Here is a 24410-nt window from a genome sequence, read left to right as displayed (position 1 = left end):
ATTGGTTTTTTGTGTATCAAATAAAACAAAAAGAGGCAGTAAAATGCATATAACCTTAGTTTTGGACCTATATTTCATCACAGAGACAAATTTTGTGTGAAATAATTGACTCAAAAAATATTATATAAATTTATACAAACTGGTGTCCGCCCTGGTTCTCCAGTTATGAAAAATCCAGAAATTCAATTTTTTAATACTTCGACGATCACAAACACTTTTAAAACGCTTTTCAGGCATAAAGCAAAGCAAAGCCTAAGTGCTACATTCCGTTATCGAAGCTTGATCTTCTGTTTTTATACGACAGATTTCGCAGCCAGCTGTTAGAATACAGGACAATTGCAGGGCCAGTTGCTACGATCCTATTGATTCCAACTGCCTCTCCCAGCCGAGACTCGAACATACGACGACTGGCTTATTGGACCTTCATTAGGCTTTTTAGGCACACGATGGCGAAATCTGCCTATTGGATATCTCGAATATCCTGTTTTTGCATGCATTGATTGTAAATTGGCGATTACAACCGCGCTGGCCTGTCTTGGAAGTTGCATGCAAGCAACAAATACTTAGTCGTCGATGACCAGTCTTCCAGTATAAATAATGGCAGTTCCTGTCTTTTAGATGGCGTTGCATTGAATGGTCTTTACCAGATCAATCCGGTGCACAATCACAATGATCGATTCTTGGACCTTATTTTCGCTAACCAGTCAGCATTGGTAGCTTGCACAGTAACTAACGCATTTGACGAGCTTAGCAATATTGACCCTCACCACCTCCAGTTGTAGTTAGATATGACAAGCCTATCGGTGCTCTGTTTTTTGACGAATTCGATCCCAATGCACTTGACTTCCGACGAGGCGATTTCGATGCAATTGAAGCGGCCCTTTATAATACTGATTGGTCCTTATTGGCTAAGAGCTCTTCTGTCGATGATGCAGTTGCTGGTTTCACTAGCACTATTCAAGAGTTAATGTTACAACATATCCCTCAAGTTCGTCCGCGCTGCAAACCCGCTTGGGGGAACCGGGAATTGAGCCATCTTAAACGTCGTAAAAATGCCTGCCTGCGTGCTTACCACACATCTAGAAGTGCGCGGAATCGTTATTTGTTTAAGTTGGCTTGTCAGAAATACAAAACCCTGAACAAAAATCTTTATCGCAACTACGTGCGCAATATTGAGCGTAACCTCCGCGGCAGCCCGAAGAATTTTTGGCGATTTGTTAATAGCAAACGGAAGGAAGATGGTTTGCCATCTACAATGTTTATGAATGATGAATCAGCCTCTATCACCGATAGCAAATGTGCGATGTTTGCTAAATATTTTATGAGTGTGTTCAACTCTGATTCAATTTCACTAGATAGTGTAGCCGAGGCTTTGTCTTTCGTTCCAAGAGATGAAATTTCAGTTGAATCTTTCTTGGTTACTGCTGAAAACGTAGCTTATGCCATTCTAAGTACAAAACAATCATACTGCCCGGGACCTGATGGTATTCCTGCGGCTTTACTGAAAAAATGCTGCGACGCTCTGAAATCTCCAACAGCCACTATTTTCAACCTCTCTTTACAATGGCACATATTTCCTGAATGTTGGAAATCATCGTTTATGTTCCTTGTGTTCAAGAAAGGTGATAAGCATAGTGTGGAGCACTACCGTGGAATCACTTCATTGTGTGCTTGCTCCAAGATATTTGAAGCCACAGTCTATGACCATCTATTGTTTTATGTGAAGTCCTACATCTCCACTTCACAACATGGATTTTATCCTGGCCGATCAGTCTCAACCAACTTACTGGAGTTTACCTCGCTTTGTCTGCGTACAATGGAACAGGGCAATCAGATTGATGCCATTTACACTGATTTGAAAGCGGCTTTAGATCGAGTCAATCATGATATTTTGCTTGCTAAACTCGACAAATTAGGAGTGTCAACTAATTTGCTTTCATGGCTTAACTCATATCTACGCAATCGTAAAATCGCTATTAAATTGGGTCCCAGTCAATCGAGATGGTTCCAGAATGGCTCTGGAGTTCCACAAGGTAGCATTTTAGGACCTTTGCTATTCTCGCTGTTCGTGAACGACGTCACTCTACTGTTGCCTCCTGGAACAAGACTGTGCTACGCTGATGATCTAAAAATTTATCTGCCAATTGAAGCCACCACAGATTGTTTGCAACTTCAGAAATTGATCGATTTGTTTGTGGAATGGTGCAACTCCAATCGTATGCTTATCAGCACTCAGAAATGTACCGTTATTAGCTTCACTCGTAAAAAACAGCCTCTAGTGTTCGATTACTGCATCAATGGAACGTCTCTACAGCGGAGTAACAACGTCACGGATCTAGGCGTTGTGCTAGATAGCCAGATGTCGTTCAGACAACATTACACCTTTATTATTAACAAAGCGTATCGGCTGCTTGGCACTATCTTCCGAATCGGTAGAGATTTCTCTGATCCGGACACACTACGTACTCTGTACTGATCCTTAGTCCGCTCCGTTCTTGAGACTAGCTGTGCTATTTGGGACTCTTATTATAATTATTGGATACTTCGCATTGAACGAATACAAAAACACTTCATACGTAAGATCTGCGGCAGGCTACCCTGGAGAACCCTGATACTCTTCCGCCATATGAGGATCTTTGTCTGCTAGTTGGGATTGCACCTCTTGAGCAGCGACGGAAGGATATCATCGCCAAGACTGCTCATAAGATCCTGTTGGGTGCTCTTGACTGCCCTGCTGTTCTGTCGCAGCTTCAGCTATACTGTCCCCTTCGGTCTCAAAGGAACCAACAGTTCCTACGCGTCGATTCACACCGTACTAACTATGGACTTCATGAACCAGTTCGTCGTATGGCTTTGGAGTACAATCGTCGCGGAAATAGCATGGACTTTTAGCTACTTTTTGGTGCAGTTTTTAAAATGTTGGTTTGTGTATTTAAGTTATTTTACTGATTTTGTACTATGTATGTTTATTGTATATCGATGTAAAAGACACTGGGTTTTTGTGCCACTTTGAGTAAGAGTATGTAACTTACTCAAGGTGGCTTTTCCCAGTCCAATCTAATTTCATTAAGACGTAAAGTCGGATGAATTGAATTAAATAAATAATAAATAATAATAATAATAAATTGAAACTCTGATTTGGATGATTAAATTAAAACACTGATAAATTATTTTGCATTTAAGGTGTTTTTCGTTAAGGGTTTTTTTTATTTATTTATTTATTTATATACAGTCAACAGGTTAAAAACAACCCCAATGACTCCACTTAAATTTACTTACAAATAATACAAACATCTTTTAACATCACACCGATAACGCTCTTACAAAATTACTTTTAATAACACGTCTACACAAATTAAAATCGAAGCACTCGAAACAATTCTCAAATACACGACACATATTTTTTATTGGCTCATGCATCCCATAGTTTGTCCTGGATCTCCCTATATCGAGGAACATATGGGAACGTAGAGCACGTCTGCGGATGTTCACGTCCAAGAGGCCTAGAAGTTCAGGGCAGTCAATGTAGGACGTTAGCAAGTCGCTGATGAAACAAGCCTTGGCGACATCTCTCCTAACGCTGAGTGAGTCAAGGTGGATTAACTTGCAGCGATCAGCATAACGAGGTAGGTTATTCCGGTCGTTCCATGGCAGGTGTCGTAGTGCATAGCGTACAAATTTGCGTTGGACGGCCTCGACTTTGATGATCCCATTTTGATAGAACGGTGCCCAAACGACCGACGAATATTCGAGAGTTGAACGCACTAAAGCACAGTATAAGGCTTTGAGGCAGTAAGCGTCCTGGAAATACTTGCCGAATCGAAAGATGAATTCCAACTGCGACGAGGCCTTGGAGACAACATATGACACTTGATCTTTGAATGTCAGTGAGGAATCAAGAAGTACACCAAGATCTTTCACAGTGTTCTCAGGTTTTAAAGATGTACCATCGAGAATGTAGTCGTGAAGCATTGGTGATTGTTTGCGGCCGAAAGAAATAACACAGCATTTAGAAGCGTTCAAAACCATCCGATTTGTTTTACACCATGCTGCAAATGCTACGAGTTGTTATTGAAGAGGGAGGGCATCGCTTGGTTTGTTGATGACGTAATAAAGTTTCAGGTCGCCAGTGTAAGATTTTTTATAACAATCCAGGATCAAGTTTGCGTCATTCATGTATAACAGGAAAAGAAACGGGGCAAGATGGCTGCCTTGTGGAACTCCGGACTTAACTGGAAACGAAGGCGAAACAAAATCTTCTATCTTAACGGACATATTCCGTCCAGTCAGGTACGAACGCAACCAGGAGTGTAGGCTACCAGAAATTCCCAATCTCTCGAATTTAGCCAATGCAATATCATGATCCATTTTGTCAAATGCAGCCGACAAATCAGTATAGATGGCGTCTACTTGCGAGCCTTTCTCCATATGGCGAATGACAAAAGAAGTGAATGCCACAAGGTTGGTGGTAGTCGATCGCTTTGGAATGAAACCATGTTGATCTGGCCAGATATATGGCGAGCATTTCTGCGTTAAAAATTCAAGAACAATTAGTTCAAAAAGCTTCGAAGAGGCACACAAAGCGGCAATTCCTCGATAGTTGGATACGGATCGCTTGCATCCCTTCTTGTGAACCGGAAAAACGTAAGGATTTTTCCAGCAGCTAGGAAAAACACCAGTGGCCAATGAGCAGTCAAATATTGATGCAAGTGGAGATGCAATAGTATTGATGCAGTTCTTTAGCGTAACGGCTGGAATTCCATCGGGGCCGGCATTCGAAGAACATTTCAAACGTTTTGCTGCTGCTATAACGATATCACTTGTGATCGAGTAATGGGGACCAACGCCAGGTAAGGATGGCACATTCACAGCTGCTTCTGTGATAACAAGCGGGCTGGCTGGAGCATCTAGGAAAACACTGCTGAACTGTTCTCGAAAGAGCGATGCTATTTGATCTATTGTCGACGCCTCTATGTCTCCGTGATACATGGATGTAGGAAGACCAGACTCTTTTCGTTGATCGTTAACATAACGCCAGAATCCTTTTGGTTTAGATTTGAGTGTCCGTTGCAAGCGATTTAGGTGAATATGAAAAAGACGCTTATTTAATCTTTTGTACTTCCTATTGGCTTCAAGGTACAGGGCTTTCGATGTTGCAGTTTTCAATAAGCTGAATTTTTTCAATGCCTTCTTTTTCAACTTTTTTAGACGTTTTAGGCAACGAGTTGACCAGGCAGGGTAAGCAGGCCGTTTTCTTATTCGCTTTGGAACAAACTGATCAATTGCATATAGTAAAACATTGCAAACAGTGGAAGCAGCCAGGTTGATGTCACGATCACGGATTAATTTATTCCAAGGAACAGATGTGAGAAAGGCATTCATACCGGTGTAGTCAGCTTTACTAAAATTATAAAATATACTATTGGGACTAGCACTAATGATTGGACTTCGAGCTTCATAATGCATAGATAATAGCAAAGGCGGGTGGTGTCTACAATTTTTGACCAACGGACATAGTGCATGTGTCAAGCTAATATTAGTCACTTCCTTGCTTACAAAACAGAGATCTTACAAACGGCCATTTTCGTTGAATATCCTGTTCAGCTGTCCCAAACAAGCTGTACTAAATGCATCTAACAAACAGCTGGATGTAACACTGTTACTAGAGCGAGTCGCATTCGGATAGAGAAATCCGTTAGTGTTGAGATGCCAAGTAATGCTGCGAAGATTGAAGTCGCCTACAATGATGATGTTATCCTTGGCATGCAGCTGAGATACGATCCAGTCGAGCGATTTGATAAGCTTTTCGATGACATCAACATTGTTAACACGATCTGGAGGAAGATAGATAACACCGATGAAAGTGTTCGCTCCGAACAGCGCAGCTTTAATCCAGAGTTGTTCGATTGCTGAATAATCGGGCGGAAAGACTTGACGCGAGTTGATTCGCGGGTTATATACAATCAGAAGGTTTAAAGATGTCGATTATTCTAGAATTTGTCTAGAGAAACATTTTTAACTGTTCAAAGCAAAAATTTGAATACAGTATACCAGTCAATGAGCTGTTCCGTCCGTAGTTGGTGCGTTGAAAAGGTACCCTCAACATTGAGTTGTTCCGCAGTGCCCTGGGACGCACGTTTAGATCAATCGCCCCAAGAATAGCATGACAATCAATTCTTCCCTGCAACGTGTCGACAGCAAACAGAGCTCTTGCGATGTTCCTTCGTGTCTGTAGTGTCTCCAAGTGTATTAATCGGCATCGACTGTCATAACTCGGCAACTGGAACGGACGGTCGCCATGGTAGACGATGGAGAGCAAAGCGTAAGAAGCGGCGTTGAACTGATTCAATCCTTTGTATCCCGTTTTGGTAATATGGATGCTAGACAACGGAACCTCAAGAGTCGAACGGACGAGTGCACAGTATAACGCATTGCCAATGCCATTGAGGCAATAGACGTCAGTGAAGCTCTTAGCAATGCGGAAGACAAATCCTAATGTTCTGGATGCCTTGTCCACAATGTGAGAAATATGCCGTTTAAACGATAACTGGCTATCTAAAATAACGTCGAGATCCTTTACCTGGTCGACACGCTGGATTTCTGTACCGCGTAGCTTGTGGTTAAAAATGACGGGTTTTCTGATCCGGGCAAAAGAAATAATGGAACACTTCTCAGGATTGACGAGCATGCAGTTCAGATTGCACCAATTCGTAAAAGTCTCAAGCTCTTGTTGAAGACAAATTGCATCGTCCTTGGAACGTATCTTCAAGTACATCTTCAAATCATCGGCGAAGAATACACGAGGACCTCTGAGTACATAGTTGACATCATTGCAGTACAATAGGAAGATTAACGGTCCCAAATTACTACTTTGTGGGATTCCAGATGAGGCCGGTAACGCATTTGATTGAAAACCTGCAACTGTCGCAATCAGCTGGCGTCCTACGAGGTACGAACTGAACCAACGCAACATACTGTCGCTGATACCGAGTCTTTCCAATTTAGCAATCGCAATAGTATTCCGAGTTCCGATTCCGAACCATAGTCAAACATTCCGCGTCGTGCATTTTATATGATCGGTTCGATTCTTGCATTTTTCTCTTTATTTTCAACAGCCATGGCCGCCAACAAGGAACGTACTTTTATCATGGTTAAGCCAGATGGTGTTCAGCAGGGATTTGTTGGCAAAATCACTCAACGATTTGAGCAAAAAGGTTTCAAACTTGTAGCTCTTAAGTTCATGTGGGCAGATAAGGCCTTACTGGAGAAGCATTACGCTGATCTGTCAGCTCACCCATTCTTCCCTGGACTGGTCAATTATATGAACTCCGGACCAGTGGTTCCAATGGTATGGGAAGGACTGAATGTAGTCAAAACAGGGCGACAAATTTTGGGTGCAACCAATCCAGCAGACTCTGCTCCTGGAACGATTCGGGGAGATCTGTGCATTCAGGTTGGACGCAACATTATTCACGGATCGGATGCTGTTGAATCCGCGTACAAGTAAATCGCTTTGTGGTTTACCGAAAAGGAGCTAGTAGCATGGACCCCTGCCAACGAAGGATGGGCTAAGCAATTAGGCGATTTTTGAAATTAAGTAAAAGCCGCGAAACTAAGATACTGATGAAAAAAATAAATGAAAGAAGTATGATTGATTTTGTCAAACGCCACAGACAAATCAGTATAAATGACATCCGATTGAGCACGATCCGCTAGACTTTCGGCAACATATGTTGTGAGACAAAGGAGGTTCGTAGTGGTTGATCTGCCTGCGATGAATCCATGTTGGTCGTCACTCAAGTAATGTTTACAGTGCGACAACAGCGGAGTCATGACTACAAGCTCAAATAACTTGGAAATGGCACACAATGACGAAATTCCTCGGTAGTTGTTGACATCTTTCCGATCCCCTTTTTTTATGCACAGGGTACATTTGGGCGGTTTTCTATGCAAGCGGAAATACCCCGCTTGTGATTGATAGACCAAACACGAGTCGGAGAGGGATTAACAGGTCTTCAATGTGCTTCTTTAAAAACACAGACGGAATACCATCTGGGCCGGATTTAGTCGATGATTCTAACGTTGATGCGGCTCGAGAGATTATTTCTTCGTCGATGTTGAGCGTACACAGAGTATTCACAGTCACTAGCGGAACATTGCAAGCAGCTTGGGAGATTTGGTCGTCCGGGATGATTTCGTCGCAAAAGGTTCTAGCGATTTATCGGCAAAGAGCTGGCAGACATACTGGGGCAACCTGTCTATTGAGGATCATAGTTGATGGAATGCCCGACTCCTTGCGCTGATCGCTAACATACTTCCAGAACGTTTTTGGTTTCACCTTCAGATTGCGCTGGATTCTCTGCAGGTGTCGTCTAAAGCATGTCCAACTGGTTCTTTTGTATACAGTGTTTAACTTTATGTATTGATCACGCAGTGAGCGGGTACGAAACTTGGAATATATCCTAAGTGCAGTCCTTTTTTCAGTCTTCAACATGCTTAGCTCGCGGGTCAACCAGGGCTTGCTGTTTGACGAATGTACTACCTTGGGTACGTGACGATCGATTGCGTGCACAATTATGTGCGAAAGAATCAAGGCGGCGTTGTCGGCATCGTTTCCGTCGAGAACATCTAACCAGTTGATAGTGGCGAAGAATTCGGCAATGCTTCGGTGATCAGCATTTCGAAAGTCATGCGAAACAGAGGGGATAGTTTTTGTTAGACTCGAGTGGTGATTCCTGAGGGTAAGCACTAGTGGAGGGTGATGCCTCACTTGCTTAACTAGTGGCGACGGAGCAAGCGAAACGACTGAAGCAACATCCTGTGCGCTGGTGAAGCAGAGATCCAGACAGCGAATGTTCTCGTTGGTCACGTGGTTGATGTATCGCAAAATGGCAGAACTGTAGCAGTCTAGAAACCGTAATGCTGCACTGTGCACAGTGGAGTGATCGGGATCCGGATGGAGAAAATTATTACTGGATGGTTGCCATAAAAGTCCTGGTAGGTTAAAATCACCGATAATAATGAGCTCGTCAATTGCTGTTGCCAAGTCGATCACTGACATAACCAAGCGGGAGTGAACGTCGATCAGACCTTCGTCTCGTACTCGATCGGGGAGGATGTAAATTCCACACAGGAACAACCTGTGAATGTATAGTGAACTCGATACACACCATCGAACACGCACGCATCGAGACAAGCACGCCACCGCCCATTAACTTCCGACTATTTCTGGGTCCACGGTCGCATCGAAAAACTTCATATTCGGGACCTCCTGACACCTGACACGAGAGAGTTCGAGAGTCGAGCCAGGTTTCGGTTAGTACAATGATATCGTAGCAGCCATCAGATGCAGCCAGGAGGTACTCGTTCACGTCGCAGTTCATCCCTCCAGCGTTTTGGTAGTAGATGAGCACATCGCCTTTGGCATCACCGCGCGCAGGGTCCGGCCTTGATTGCATATTGTACGAACTAAAAATCGGAGTATCAGGTACCGGGAGTTCATCCACAAGTACTCAAGTTTTTCGCACGAGATGAATCATTCATTTCTTGCCTTTAGATGTACACCCATTTAGACAGACAAAATATTTCGGAATTCACTGTTTTTACAGAAACAAATTTACTTGTACAGCGGCAGTTCGTCATACGGGAACAGCACTTCATCATGACGAAGTTTTGCTTCCGTCTACCATGGACACACATAATTGTTTACAAAAATCTAAGCATGTATTCGTTATGTCGTGTGCACGAGCTATTCAACTGGCACCAAAAAGTGCAAGTAGTTTGAATCAGGTTTTTACTCCGAGTAATCTGCTGCTGATGCTCTTCGTCATATTCAAAGCGGATAGTAAAACCAAGAGGACTTTGATTTTTGAAAAAATAGTGAAAAATAATGGTTTTTTACATTATCATTTATCGATTACGAAGGGACAATATACTTAAATATTGATGCCAAGTATTGGTTTGAATGTAATTCGCGTCAAAGTTGGTTATAATGCTGGTTTTTCGTGCCTATGTCGGGAAAGTAGACGAAGACCCGCCGTAGACGAACACATCCAGCACCCTACTTACATTTTTATGAAAATAGTTATAACACATTAAAGCCTATGAGTGCTACATTCGTTTCAGTGTTGTTATGTAGCGGTAAAGTTTTTATTTGCGAAAGCGCAGCAAAAAAGGAAATGTATGCCGAATTTAGTAGCGTGCTGGAAATACCCTCCGGTACCCTACCTACTTGGGGCACAGTCTTACAACCTAGCTCAACTCCTTCAATGGGTATGAGCAATTCGTAAACTGTGTACAGCAATCGGGGCCTGCAGTGCCCTTCTGGCATAAAAAAATCCACGTTGTTTCCACTTGAATCTTGTATTAATTGTCTTTCATCAAATCCACATTCTAATCATTCAGAAAAGATTTGAGTTATCTTAATTGATTGCATTTTACGACTGCGGTTGATTGACTTCATACGATTAGAATCATAAAGATTCATTGCACAGTCGAATAATTCCGCCCAAGTTCATGGGGTAATTTTTTGCCCAAAAGGTGAGCTTTAATACAAACAGTTGATAATCGCAATGTCTTCTTACAATATAGATATGATCCGTTATGCGCAGTTGGGTGTGTGTATCGTTATCTACGCTTCAATGATTCGAATCGATTCCCCAAAGGCAAACGACACAGTGTGACGATGCATCGAAGCAATTCATCGAAGTCGTATCTGAACCCAATTGAGTGTCACAAGATTACGAAGTGTACTTTACCAGTTAGTTTGCTTGCTGTTCAAATCACAGTCTGTCTTTTGTGCATTAACCGTTTCATGACTTAAAGTTTATTAAGCATAAACTATGTTTCTCACTATCCAACAATAAATTTTGCTTAACTGATTCAGGCAATTTATGGTCAAAAGGAAGCATGATTCATTTAACCTATTTGAAGGTAACGGTTACAAAATGGTTTATCCCACCTCATATAAATTGAAACATGCAGTAGCTAGGAATTTCAGGGAAACCCACAAAACTGAATAAATGAAAACCAACCTGCGCCCTTAAGGTGAGCAATAAAATGGAAAATTAAATTTTCACTTTTCTCTTTCAGCTGCACTAGAAATGCTCCGCCATGGTTCTGCGAGGTTGGCGACTCATCGGGTTTGCCGGTATCATAGCGGTGTACATCGGCGGCATTCTGTTTATCTCATTTGTCAGTCTGCAAAATCCCCAGCAGAAGCGTAACCATGGCCGAGGCTACGGGGAGTTCGAAACGTTGCGCAACCGGGACCTGGGACTGTTGGGCAAGAAGCTGCCCCTGCAATGGTGCACTGAGCTGCGCTACATGGACAGTCCTCCGCCGGCACCGAAGGCCTACCAGTTGCTCGAAACCTTTCCGGGTCACATTGTGAAAAAGGTTCACACATACAGCCTCAACAATCAGATCCCAGACGTTCCGGAAAATGACCATGACCAACGACAGCAACAACGGCACAACGATGTTTACCGTGACAAGCACAAACGAACGGCGTCGTCTGCCGCGGTCGACCTCTCATCTTCCTCTTTATCGTCGCAATGGCCTAATAGAAATAATAACAACAAATTTACCAATAAGCTAGCAGATAATGATAGGATTACAAGTGATAGGGTGCTGCCGGCTCAGAAGTCTTCCAACCGGAAGCTAACAGCACTGGTATCGTTTCCCGGCAGCGGAAACACTTGGCTGCGATATTTGCTGCAGCAGGCAACGGGTAGGTTGAACGTTGAGCATTTTTTACCAGATTTGCGATCCATTATTTATTATCTGCTGTTCAAGGTATCCTAACCGGAAGTGTGTACAAAGATTACGGTCTACTCAAAAGTGGCTTCCCAGCTGAAAATGTTGCCAACTCTTCGGTAAGTACAATTTCTATCTGAACGTTAACTTTCATCACAATGTGTTACCATCATTGCAGGTGCTCGTGGTAAAAACGCACGAATGGGGCCCAAATGCTTGGGCTCCCTACGGCAAAGCCATTCTCCTCGTGCGGAACCCGAAGAAGGCTATTCTGGCTGAATTCAATCGTCAAAGCGGTGGTCACGTTGGGTTTGCTTCTCCCGATCGCTATCGCCGGACCAAAGGACGATGTAGGTTCACCCGGAAGCAAAATTGCCATAAGCCTTACTTTGGTTTTTTTTTTGTTTCCATTGCAGACTGGACTCAGTTTGTTAAAAACAAATTATGGGCCTGGGAACAGACCAACCTCTCGTGGGCCAAAAACTTCACCGGTGAGGTGAAACTGATATTCTACGACGAATTGGTGGAAAATGTTGAAGGGACACTTCGAAGTATTCTCAATTTTCTTCAATTTCCTATTAATGAGGTAGGTTAATACGCATAGGCTGGAGGAATATAATTTGAGTTCAATCTAAATCTTGTTGCAGGAGCTACTAGCGTGCGCTCTGGCGCGCAAGGAAGGTATCTATCGACGGAAGAAACGAATCTTGCAGTTCGATCCTTACAGTCCGGCAATGCACGCAGCTATTGACGAAAAACGTACCGAAGTCTACGCTGCGCTAGGACGTTTCGAAACTCAATGAAACCAATCTAGTCGCACAAATACGTAGTGCATAGGGCATTCAATAATCTAGTCATTGATTTCGGCCATAATCTAGACAATTTACAAAGCGACGCCGTTCTGCCAGAAAGACGAACATTTCGTTCAGCTTCCAGTTATTTTTTGGACGTTGTTTTTGTTTTGATATTTTTAAGCAAAGATGTCAGTTTAAAACTATTTTAATCGTAGATCTGAACTCTGCAAACGCAGCTATGTCTGAGATCGAAATAGGTACTCGCGTAATACTACTAAAGTTTAAAATTGCAAATATAGCCATGTTTATGTCATGTTTACCTACTAACAGATGTGAGTGGTGAGTTCTTACCAAGCCACAGAATAGGAATACAAAAAAACCTTTAAGGAACAACTCTAGTCAATGCAGCATTAAAATCAACAGGAAATAAATGGTCCGAAAAAATTGCAGCTGCAATACACAACCAAAACAATATCGTAGTACTTACTTAGATACATTTAGAGTTTGTGAAACTTGTAAGACTTTTAGAGAATATGTGAAAAGTTACTCAAGCCATTTAGGAGTGTAGAATTTTTGCGACAAATACTGTACACACGAGCAAACACATGAAATAACTTTGTTTACGAAATGTTTACATAACCGTCAAAGCAAAACTGTTTGCCATTAATAAGAGAAGCACAATAAAATGGTTGCTGATGGAATGATTATTTCGAATCCGAAAATTATGAATTATGGATTTTATTTCTTGCTGATTGAAATTTAGAATAATCCGTCTTACTATTTAAAAGGAGAATATGGTCTGACGCCTTTCACAAAATTGTTTGTTTTGAAGTAGGAGTACATCTTACGGGAAGGTAAATTGTCATTTTAAACAATCTGAAAACGCGTGGCAGCATGGCTTTGATAGTGACCGGACGAGAGCCATAAATACGATAACCATACGGCCGGTTGCCATACGTACGAATGCCATTAGACGAATGCCATAATGTATGTTTGCCATAATGGACGGGAGCCATACAGACGGATGCCATAATGTATGTTTGCCATAATTTAAAAATATTTAAATTATAAATTATAAATTACAATTTATAAAACGTTTTATAGATGATTCAGGGCGAGCCGGCCGCAGGCAAGGGCGAGTGTTCGCCGTTGACCCGCCGTCGGAAGCGCCGGCCACTGCGGGGGGGGGGCAGCCCCTCCCCAGAAATCACATCTATCCAGCTCTATTCGTTTTCCTAGGTTTACCGTCCTCTAGTTACTTTTCCCTAGTCCTCGCATCGAGATAGCCTTTATAAAATGAAAAGCGGCAAAGCCGCTTTTTTAGCCTAAATCAATTAGGCCTCTTGCGACTTGGTCGCTCTGGTCCTTTAAGCTTTGAACTGGTCGAAGTGTAGTTCTGGGCCTCCATACCAAAAATATGAGTTATGGCAAATGTACATTATGGCTCCCGTCCATTATGGCAAACATACATTATGGCATTCGTCTGAATGGCAAACGTCTATTATGGCAAACATACATTATGACATTCGTACGTATGGCAACCGTCCGTATGGCAAACGTATATCCATCGTATTTTTTTTTTTGTATGCCAGAAGGGCATTGGGTTAAAAGCCCACTGCGACAGTCTTAATGGTGGACGCGTTCATAATATTTGAACTGCATTTTTGACATTTCTCTAATACATCGCACGTTTTCTTTCCGGGCGTTCACGGTAAAACTAAAGGAATGTACGGAAAGAAAACGTGCGATGTATTAGGGAAATGTCAAAAATGCTGTTAAAATATTACGAACACGTCCGCCATTGTCGTCGCTGTTGATGTACAGGACAATTGCGGGACTAGTGACTACGATTCTGTTGACTCTTACAATTTCCTCTAGTCAAGATTCGAATCTACGATGAGCGGCTTGTAAGACCAGAGTGCCGTACCTCGAGGCCCACCGAGAGAGTAAATTTGTTTCTTGCTATTGAAAATTAACCCCTTATAAGACTATGGCAACTACACGTAGAATAAACACAATCTTCAGACCTCATGATTTTTTTTGTTGAAAAATTGGTGGCAATATAGTCCGTTAAGAACAAGAACATTAGTTGCAACATTTTCTCAAATATTCTTGTCAAGTTTCAGGATAAATCTGCATAATCTATAACAAGAACAGTTTACTCGGTCCTGGGCTACTCGTCGCCAATTCGTTGAGCGTCTCGACACACGCCAGTCGGCTTCAACCTGGTCGAGCCATCTAGCACGTTTGACTCCTATGCTATGTATACGTATGCTCCTTGATCGAAGCGTCTTGCGGGGGAAAAGTAGCTCGATTTCCAGCATGAATGCGTCGTTGGATCTCCTTACTCGTATTTTCGTCGGCGGTGACCAGAGATCCAGAGACCAGAGATAAAAGGAAAAAAACAGTCTTCTTTCCCTGTCTTTTCCCTTTTATCTCTATTCATTTTTTATCCCCATTTTATTTTAATTTCATACCCACTTTACCTCTTTATCTGATTTCATTTCTTTATTCTCCGGCTCCTCTATTTTCCCCTTTACTTTTCCTCCTTTTTTATCTATTTTTTCCATTTTATCCCGTTTTTTCTTTTTTTTACGTAGGACTGCGACTTACGGCAAGGTTTTGAAGAGGGTGTCATTCCAAAAAATCGAAAAATGCGAACGTCTCGAAAAACTGAAGAATTTTGAGCGCTAATAATTTGACTGTTTCCAGATGGATTTTAAATATTTTTACGCCAATCGATCGAAAAATCTTCTACGCATCCACAACCAATGATGAAAGTTAGTTAGGTTAGTATAGGTAAGTTAGTTAAGAAATGTATTGTTAGTGCAATGGTCTACGATTGATTGACGACGTATAAATATATAAATAAGAGGAAGAACGTATTAGACGAATGAGCTAAACACGCGATAGAAAAAGAGAAGCGAAAAAAGGTGAAAACCGGGACAGAAAATGCTGAAAAACGAAACAGGAAAACTGAAAACCGACCTGAAAACGGGGACAACGGTAACAGAAAGGCGAAAAACAGAAAAGAGGAAACTTAGAACTCAGGAAAAGGACGAGAAAATAGGACAACAAAGAAGAGAAAAGGAACAGAGCAAGACGAGAGAGAAAAATACGAAAAGAAAGGGAGTACGAAACAGAAAACTAGAGATACCAAAATAGAAAAGAAAAATAACTAGAGAAAAAAGACAACCATTAAAGAACACTACAAAAATGGGAAAAGAGGCCTAACGGGATATAAAAAGATAAATGTGAATCAAAAAGCGGGAAAATGGGTTAGACAAAGAAGAAAAGAATAACAGTAAATACGGACTGAAAAATAAGGTGAAACGGAAGAGAAAAGAAAATGGCAAAGATGAAAACGTGAAACGATTCTAATAATAATTAGAAAAATATGGTACCTTGACACAAAAAAGGGAGAAAAGAAAAGAGAAAAACGAAAACGGGAAAGAAATTAATAAAAAATGAGTTGGAAGTATGACGAAAAATAGGACTGGAAATAAATAACATTGGAACGCGACACAGTGCAAAAGGAAAACAAGATAAAAAGATGGAAAGTGGAAACAAAAACCAAAATTGACTGAGGTTTTTGGAGCGTCTTAGTAGAATACGAAACCTAAAATTAAAGAAAAGAAGGGAACTTCTTCCAAGTTAAATTCCACTATTTATATTTATTCGTGACAGATACGTATTTCGCATATGACTAGCAGCAAAAACATTCCATCAAGAAGACTGGCATCTCTTCCTCGCGCCCATACAAATGACGAGCAACAGAAGCAACAGCGCATCCTTCCCGACAAAAGTTGAAGCTGGTGTGTACATGTATTGGTGGGAAAAGATGTATGCGGGTGTGCCAATGCATTGCATACGTGTTTGTGTACATCCACATTCTAATATACACAGACTAGTATGTGAAAATTCAACTTTATCTCGGTTGATAGCGTTGCTGTTACTGTCGCTCGACTTTTGGCAGAGTAGCCAGTCTTCTTGATGGGATGTTTTTGCTAGCAGGGTTGCTCTAACTCATGCTGTAACTTAATTGAAACCTAAATCTAAATCATTTGTTTGTCAACTACTATCATTATAAACGATAAAATATCAACTTGTGCTATATTTACGATTCCGAATTGTTAAGAGATATTTACGATAATTTTCGTTCATTGATATACGAGTTGGTGCTGGCTGGGAAGTAACCATAAAACAATAAATCGTTAAGAATGTTCACCATACGAAAAAGGTAAAAAGTTATCTAATTATTTACGAGCCATAATGGCGGACTGCGTTCGTAATATTTGGACAGTATTTTTGACATTTCCTAAATATGTCGCAGGTCGCACGCCCAAGTAATAATTTCAGGCTGATCAAACGCTTTTATAGCTGATTTTATTCAACCTGTGGCTGAACTATGGTTTAGGTTTAGAAATAAAAACCTTTTTTCAGCTCTTAAACTTCTAAATCTGGTGATTTCAGACCAGCTTCAGACTTGTTAAAAGCTGCTTTCGAAGCTGCGATAAAGCTTAATAGAGGTTTTTGCGAACTTTTAAATAGCCAAGTTGCGCAATGCTGTTAATTCTATTTTTAGAACGAGAAATAGTTTTGCAATATCTATATTTAAATTTAAAAAAATGGAACGCGCCATTTTTAATTTTGCCGTGAACATTGACGAACGCGATATTTTTCATTTCGAATAACTTTAATTCGTAAAGTAAAGCTAGCTAAATTGAAATTTGCAAGTCTTTTTTCCGGGAATTGAACCCGCCATCTTTTGATCCATAAGCACTCACCGTATGATCCGCCCCATTTGCATCTGCAAAACAGGCAGTGAGAATATCTTTACATCTGAAGTCTAGCCAGCCTAGCGTGAAACAGGCGATAATGTCGATAACTGACAAACTTTTGCTGTCAGCCGAATTGCGAAATTGTATGATCTGACATTATTTGTGCTGTGAGCCGAAAGAAAACTTGGTAGAAGCTCGTAACGTCACTTTAACACCCTTAGGCAGCCTTAAAGTGATTTGAAAGCTGTGAGTCTAATGAAAGCTTCCACTCTACACTTTAACACCTTTAAGCAGCCGTTAAATGTTTTGATGTTTATGGCTGTTTAGAAGCAGATTATTTAGCAGAAAAATCCGATATTAAGCTTGTTTATCAGCTTTTGGGAGAGAACTGGTTTGAAAAACTTAAAGTAGCTTAGTCATCGCTTATTTAAACACCCTTTGAGTGCTTACTTAATGCAGCTTTGATCGCCTTAAACCAACTCGTAAACAGCCATTGCTCTTGCAATTCAGCTACGGTTGATACTTGGGCGTTTTCTTTCCGTTCTTTTAGTTTTACCGTGAACATGCGGCAGAAAAACGTGCGATATATTTAGGAATTGTCAAAAATGCTGTTTAAATCAGAGATGTGAAATTGTCAAAATTTTGCGGACTAAACATCCATGGACGGCAACAACTTGGAACCAGCCAGTATACCGAAAATAACAGCTAATATTAGTTGAATTATAGCTAAAAGGCTGTGTTTAACTGCTTTCTCATTAGTTTCAGTAGTCTTAAGATGAATAAACCTTTAAGTAGGCATCAGAACCAAAAGTACCAAAACCAATGAGTGGGACATGGACAATGTATGTAGTTTGACAGCCCCACCACCCCTGGTTTAAATATAACGAACACAGATTATGCGTTCTGCCATTATGACTCGTGAAAAGCTGGATAAATTTTTTAATGGATATAAAGTCGGCAAAATTTTAAGGGCACCCAAACTCCGAAAAAGCACCCTAAGTGTCAAATAAAAAATATGAGTTTAAAATTTTTTTAAAAAGAAGTAAGTGTACACCAAATTTCAATAAATTTTAAATTTTAATAATGTCAATATTTCGTGGAATTGCTTTTGATAGTCTCAGAAACTTGCTGGCATCTCTGCGCGCTGACAATTCGAATGAATGAAAGAGGCCTAATAAACAGAGGGTGTCTTTTTGTACATTTGTAGGGCTTTGTATACTACCACCATGCACAGCCGCCACTGCCGGGATGATTTTCGTTTTTATTCAATGCAGTGTGTGAGTGTATACGTTTGAGTATATACGAGAGATACCGTTGCGCTGACGGTTGCGTTGGACTGTCATTGCATTGCTTGTGTATGAGCTGCCAGTGCCAGCGGAGGTAGAAGACATTTTTATGGATTAGTCATTCTGGTTCGCTCCGCACGGTCCATTCGAAGTTTTGCTTCTAATCTGGTGATTAAGTTAAGTGTTACCCGACAATATAGTGTGTTTCAGACGGTATTTAAAAAGATTCGGCATTTAGCACTTGCGGAAAGGCATCGATTAGGGCCGTGTTTTGTAACGAATGGCTGCCGTTCATAGATAATGTATTGGTGAGCACAGTCAATAAGTGCCAATCCCACAAAAAGTGACCACGCGATCCGCAGTCCGCGAGGTGAAAGAAAAGCGGAAAGGTGATTATCGCCAAAGAAAATATCGATTTGAGTGAAAAGTAGCCGTGGATCTGCGGGAAACAACTTACCGCTGGAGTAGTTCTGCTTTCGCCAGATAGCAGTCAGTTCTTGTTTGTTGTATTATTTCGCTTAATCGTATGATTCTTCACAATTTTGTCCAATATGGGATTCCCTTTCGTGGGTGTAAGTAATCGTGAATGAATGCAAGTGTTCTGAATCGTTTCTCTTTGGATATCCCATCACGTATTTCTCCCGATAAGGGGAAAGTTACGGAGTGATTAGTGTGCTGCTGTTGCTATTTTTCTTTTTTCGTTTGTGTGTTCCAAATTTTTCGAAGCCGTCGTCGTGTGTTGCATATAGCAACGGTGGATAACAAAGTTCCAGTGCAGTTGTCAAATCAAGCTGCAATAATTGCCCTGTCCTTGGCGAACGAGCAATGGAGCTGTTGCATACAATCTCGAACACATTCTGGTCCACCAGTGTTTGGCTGCCTCCGAACGTTACCTGGGACGACATTCGGCCGGGAGTTCGACCGGATGTGCAGCACGCCGACTACCGGCATCTGGTGTACCCGATTCCGATAGCAGCGATAATTCTGGTGATAAGATTTTTCACTGAGCGGTAAGTTTTCCAAAAAAAATTGTAATTCGTTATTATTTGCTGCCATGTAGCTGAAGCTCAATTCATAACCTCAACTTTCTACGGCTATGCACTTACTTTCCTTTCACACTGTTTGTGAGTTATTTTTCTTTTCGTTTGTACAATCGTACACAGTGGGGCATCTCGTATCGAAAACTAGTCAAAATATAACAACGTTTCCACTAATTATACAGGTTTTTATAAAAACAGTATATAGCATTTTTGACGTAGTCCAAAAAACCAAAAAATGTGAGCGTCACTAAAAAATTAAAGATTTTGATCGCTAATATCTCTGCCAATTATGAATGGATTTTGATAATTTAAATACCAATCAATTTATAATAGATGTAGCAATGATGTGGTTTTTATTGCAATTCTCATTTTCAATCACTAAATAGTGAAAATGAATGTTACAAGGTCAAATTTCCCCATACATTTTCTTCGTGATTACCTTGCTTCACAGACAGGGACGGCAGTTAAACACAGCATGTCGAGGATTCTTTACTACGTTTAAACCTATACCAATTTCATATCTGTGATTGGGAAGTACGCCAGAGTGCAAAACCACCCCTTCACTTCAATCAATTTTATCGTTTGAACATTTAACGTAGTCCAATTTGATGTCCTGAAAGTACACAATTTTCTTGAAGTGTAAGACCACTCCTTTTCTTCAACCGATTTTATCTTTAAACATTGAATCTAGGCCAATTTGATATCCTGAAAGTGAAACGTCATAGAAAAGTGAGCGGTCATCCTTTTTTTTACCAGATTGCATCCATATATTGCAAGAATTGGTACGGAAATGTTATCTTGCCCGGAAACAGCTGAAGGGATATTTATGCATGCGACATGGCGCAACTATTTTCAAAGCGAAGAAAATCAGTGGCTGTCTTATCCGAGAATAGTTTTTGAACGTTTCATTTGCTGTTATGCGTCAGTTAGTTGATTGCAATTCTTTACATAGTTTCAATTGTATTTCTGCCAGCATGCAAATAGCTGTAAAGTAGAGTGGCAAAACGAGAAACGATTAAGATACAGAGACGTTAGCTATCGACGCTATCGCTATCGAGTGCTATCAACGAACTGGGAACGGGCATTGTAGTGTTGGGCGGAATGCAGGATCGCGTGATAGATTGGAAGGCGATCAACGAGAGAATGTGTGTATTGAGAATAATGGACCGTTTCTTCAATTGTAGCATCATTAACGTGCACTGCCCGCACGAAGGTAGACCCGACGATGAGAAAGAAGCGTTCTACGCGAGGCTGGAGGCAACATACGACAGCTGCTCGTCACGGGACATCAAGATCGTCATCGGGGATATGAACGCCCAGGTTGGTAGGGAAGAAATGTATAGACCGGTGGTAGGACCCCATAGCCTGCACACCGACACAAACGATAACGGCCAACGATGTATAAACTTCGCAGCTTCCCGAGGCCTGGTGATCCGAAGCACCTTTTTCCCGCGCAAGGATATCCACATAGCCACCTGGAGATCACCTGACCAACGTACAAAGAACCAAATTGACCACGTTCTCATAGAGGGTCGGTTTTTCTCTAACATTACGAACGTACGCTCCCGACGGGGTGCGGATATTGATTCTGACCATTACCTAGTAGCAGTACATGTGCGCTTAAAGCTGTCCACCGTATACCGGACACGTCAAAGCCGCCCTCCTCGGCTGAACATCAGGCAGCTAAATAACCCGCAAGCTGCCGAGAACTACGCGCGAGTACTGAATGAGGCACTGCCTTCTTCCGAGGAGTTAGGTGCTTCGAACCTCAAAGACTCAAAGTTGGCTCTGAATACGCTTGGCCATCGGAGAGATCGCTACCGCGGCACTAGGTATTGAGCCTCAGAGTACACAAAATGATTCGTTTGATGGGGAATGCCAGCAAGCGGTGGACTAGAGAGAACCTGGCCAAATACCGACGAGCTAGGAACCAGTTGACCACGATCCTGAGGAGGTAAAAGCGCCAAAAGGCGGACAGAGATCGTGAGCAATTAGAACAACTATTCCGAGCTAATGACACGCGCAAGTTTTATGAGAAGGTGAACCAAACTCGGAAGGGCTACACACCGAAACCTGACATGTGTAGGGACGAAGGAGGGTATCTAATCACAAACGAGCGCGCGGTGGTCAACAGATGGAAGCAGTTCTTCGATGAACACCTCAATGGCGAAGTCGCAGAAGGAGGCGGAACTGAAATTAACCTTGGAGCGCCGATGGAAGATAGTAATGTCCTAGCACCTGATCTCCAAAAAGTCAAACAAGAAATCGGGCTGCTGAAGACCAATAAAGCTACTGGGAAGGACCGCGCACCGGCAGAGCTTTATAAACATGGCGGAGAAACGCTAGCAACTGGTTTATTTCGACCATTTGGGAGGAGGAAAAGCTACCGGAGGAATGGATGGAAGGAGTAGTTTGTTCCATCTACAAAAAAGCCCGTGATCGGCTAGACTGCTGCAACTATCGCTGTATTACGCTGGTAAACGCCCCCTACAAGGTACTCTCCCAGATTCTCTTACGCCGGTTGTCACCGATAGCACAAGGTTTCGTAGGGAATTATCTGGCGGGTTTCATGGGGGCTCGCGCAAATTTTTACTATCCGACAACGTGCCCACGCATCACCTCTTTATCGATTTCAAAGCAACATACGATACAGTCGATCGAGACAAGCTATGGCAGATAATGCACGGTTTTCCGGACAAACTGACGCGACTAATTAGAGCTACATTGGATCGAGTGATGTGTTTCGTACGCATCTCTGGGACACTCTCGAGTCCCTTCGAGACGCGGCGCGGTTTGAGACAAGGTGATTTATCCTTTATCCTGCATGTTGTTTAACATCGCTCTTTAGGGGGTGATCCGACGAGCGGGCATCGAAACGAGAGGCACGATTTTTACCAAGGGTACCCAACTTCTAGGGTTTGCAGATGACTTCGATATCATAGCCAAGAACCTTGCGACGGCAGAGGCAATCTACGCCACACTGAAAGCGGAGTCTAGGAGAATTGGGCTAAAAATAAATGCGTCGAAGACCAAATACACGAAAGCAAGAGGCGGACACAAGCGCGCGTCTCCCACGGACGGTAACCGTTGACGGCGACGAACTAGAAGTGGTAGAGAAATTCGTGTATTTGGGATCGCTGGTGACCGCGAACAACAACACTAGTAAGGAGATCCAGTGGCACATCCAAGCGGGAAATGGGGCCTACTTTGCCCTTCGTAAAACGCTACGATCAGGAAGCATACGCCGCCAAACGAAGCTAATAATGTACAAAAGCCTTATTAGACCGGTAGTTCTTTATGGACTTGAAGCCGTGACGTTGCTCACGGAGGACATACGCGCCCTTGTCGTGTTCGAGCGGAAAGTGCTGCGGACGATATTTGGCGGAGTACAAACTAAAAGCGGAGAGTGGCGGAGGCGTATGAATCACGAGCTACAAGCAGTGCTTCAGGCGACTCCCATCGTAAATCTAGCGAAAGTTAGCAGGCTACAGTGGGCCGGACACGTCGTAAGGATGCCGGACGACAATGTGACGAAAATAGTCCTCTTCAATAACCCCACCGGCACCAGAAACAGGGGGCCTAACGTGTACGATGACTCGACCAGGTCGAAAGCGGTTTGCGCCTTCTGACACGACTAGAAAATTGGCGATGAGTCGCCCAAGACCGAGTTGAATGGAGACGAGTGCTTGAAACAGCACGAGCCACCCCGGCTCTAGGCTGAAGAAGAAGAAGAAGCAGAAGAGAGATTAGGCTTTGATCTAATGATCTGACGTAAAGTAATACTTCATCGAGTAAAACATGTTATGAATGCAACGAGTATTATATGGCGCAGTACTACGTCACCCTTTCGTACAACCCTTAGAGCTGTACACCTTGTAGTTTTATCTCAGAATGTAGGCATTTGTTCTGGTTCATAGTACCGGTTGAATAATGGTTATTCTTTATCTATTTTCTTTCATATTGCGGCTGATAACGGCAAGATGCAGGTAACATTCGCTTGCTGTTGATCTATATCAGTCCGCTAACAGGATTGCGTATTACTTAATTCGATGTTTGAATTAAAGAGAAATGTCGTGTTATTTTGGTTATTGGTTAAGGTACATTTAAAGATATATTTTGATTTTTTTGGATCTCGTATAGCGATGCACTTCTCTTGAAAAGATCCCATAGTTTTTGTTGTGAGATACATCCCATGTCAATCTGAAACCGAAGTTCGCCTGCGACGACATCAACGTGATCCCATAAGCATTCAATTTAATATGAAAGTTGAAAGATCGATATCGAACTTTTATGAATGAACCTAGGAATTGAACGGGTCATATCTATTAATTGAATTAACAGCTTAACGACGTTAACGACTAGTTCGTTTGTCTCGAAGTACCCCGATATCAATATGCATTATGGCACGTAGCACATCGTACTGCTTCGAGTGTACAATTAATTGCCTAGGCATTCTGTAGTTCAATAATCTTACGGTGTGAAAAATAATGCATTGGAAAGAAACGTGCTTACCATCTAATTTATATTTATCATTCGGAGGATTATGGTCGGTTTTTAACAATCACTCTTACTACTAGACTACTAAACTGAGAGTGTGTTTAAATGAAGATATCGAAATATCCTTTGATATTGATTCAATATATCAAGCAATTAACTGTGATTTTCAGCGCAAACAGACAAATTTATCACCCCTTATTTGCATTATAAATACCGGCCATTCAGAGGCTAACGACAGGCACGGTAATTGCGCGT

The 24410-nt window shown here is 41.9% G+C and overlaps 3 protein-coding genes across 3 annotated transcripts in view; all 3 read left to right on the top strand.

Moving 5' to 3' along the window:
- The first annotated feature begins 7072 nt into the window (after positions 1 to 7072).
- LOC128742705 (nucleoside diphosphate kinase-like) lies at positions 7073 to 7540 on the top strand. Its single transcript, XM_053839146.1, has one exon. It carries the CDS (start codon positions 7073 to 7075, stop codon positions 7505 to 7507), a length of 435 nt encoding a protein of 144 aa, XP_053695121.1. The 3' UTR covers positions 7508 to 7540.
- A 3572-nt stretch (positions 7541 to 11112) lies between these two features.
- Positions 11113 to 12560, top strand: LOC128739686 (WSCD family member AAEL009094). Its single transcript, XM_053835183.1, has 5 exons — positions 11113 to 11731; positions 11797 to 11876; positions 11936 to 12107; positions 12174 to 12343; positions 12405 to 12560. Exons 1-5 carry the CDS (start codon positions 11113 to 11115, stop codon positions 12558 to 12560), a joined length of 1197 nt encoding a protein of 398 aa, XP_053691158.1.
- Positions 12561 to 18694: 6134 nt separating this feature from the next.
- LOC128739194 (ceramide synthase 6) overlaps positions 18695 to 24410 on the top strand; it is a 36614-nt gene continuing 30898 nt past the window's right edge. The window contains exon 1 of the mRNA XM_053834630.1: positions 18695 to 19628. Coding sequence (XP_053690605.1) covers positions 19444 to 19628 — 185 coding nt within the window. The 5' untranslated portion in view covers positions 18695 to 19443. The remainder of the gene's footprint in view (positions 19629 to 24410) is intronic.

The sequence above is a fragment of the Sabethes cyaneus genome, chromosome 3, assembly GCF_943734655.1.
Source record: "Sabethes cyaneus chromosome 3, idSabCyanKW18_F2, whole genome shotgun sequence".
Classification (NCBI taxonomy): domain Eukaryota; kingdom Metazoa; phylum Arthropoda; class Insecta; order Diptera; family Culicidae; genus Sabethes; species Sabethes cyaneus.
This window is presented reverse-complemented; position numbering and strand designations above follow the sequence as displayed.

Bases quoted from the DNA above. Each gene is read 5' to 3' on its own strand.
- LOC128742705 (XM_053839146.1), top strand. From the start codon at position 7,073: ATGATCGGTTCGATTCTTGCATTTTTCTCTTTATTTTCAACAGCCATG.
- LOC128739686 (XM_053835183.1), top strand. From the start codon at position 11,113: ATGGTTCTGCGAGGTTGGCGACTCATCGGGTTTGCCGGTATCATAGCG. The intron at 11,732-11,796 runs GTAGGTTGAACG...CTGCTGTTCAAG, and splicing joins TTTGCTGCAGCAGGCAACGG to GTATCCTAACCGGAAGTGTG. The intron at 12,344-12,404 runs GTAGGTTAATAC...ATCTTGTTGCAG, and splicing joins TTCAATTTCCTATTAATGAG to GAGCTACTAGCGTGCGCTCT.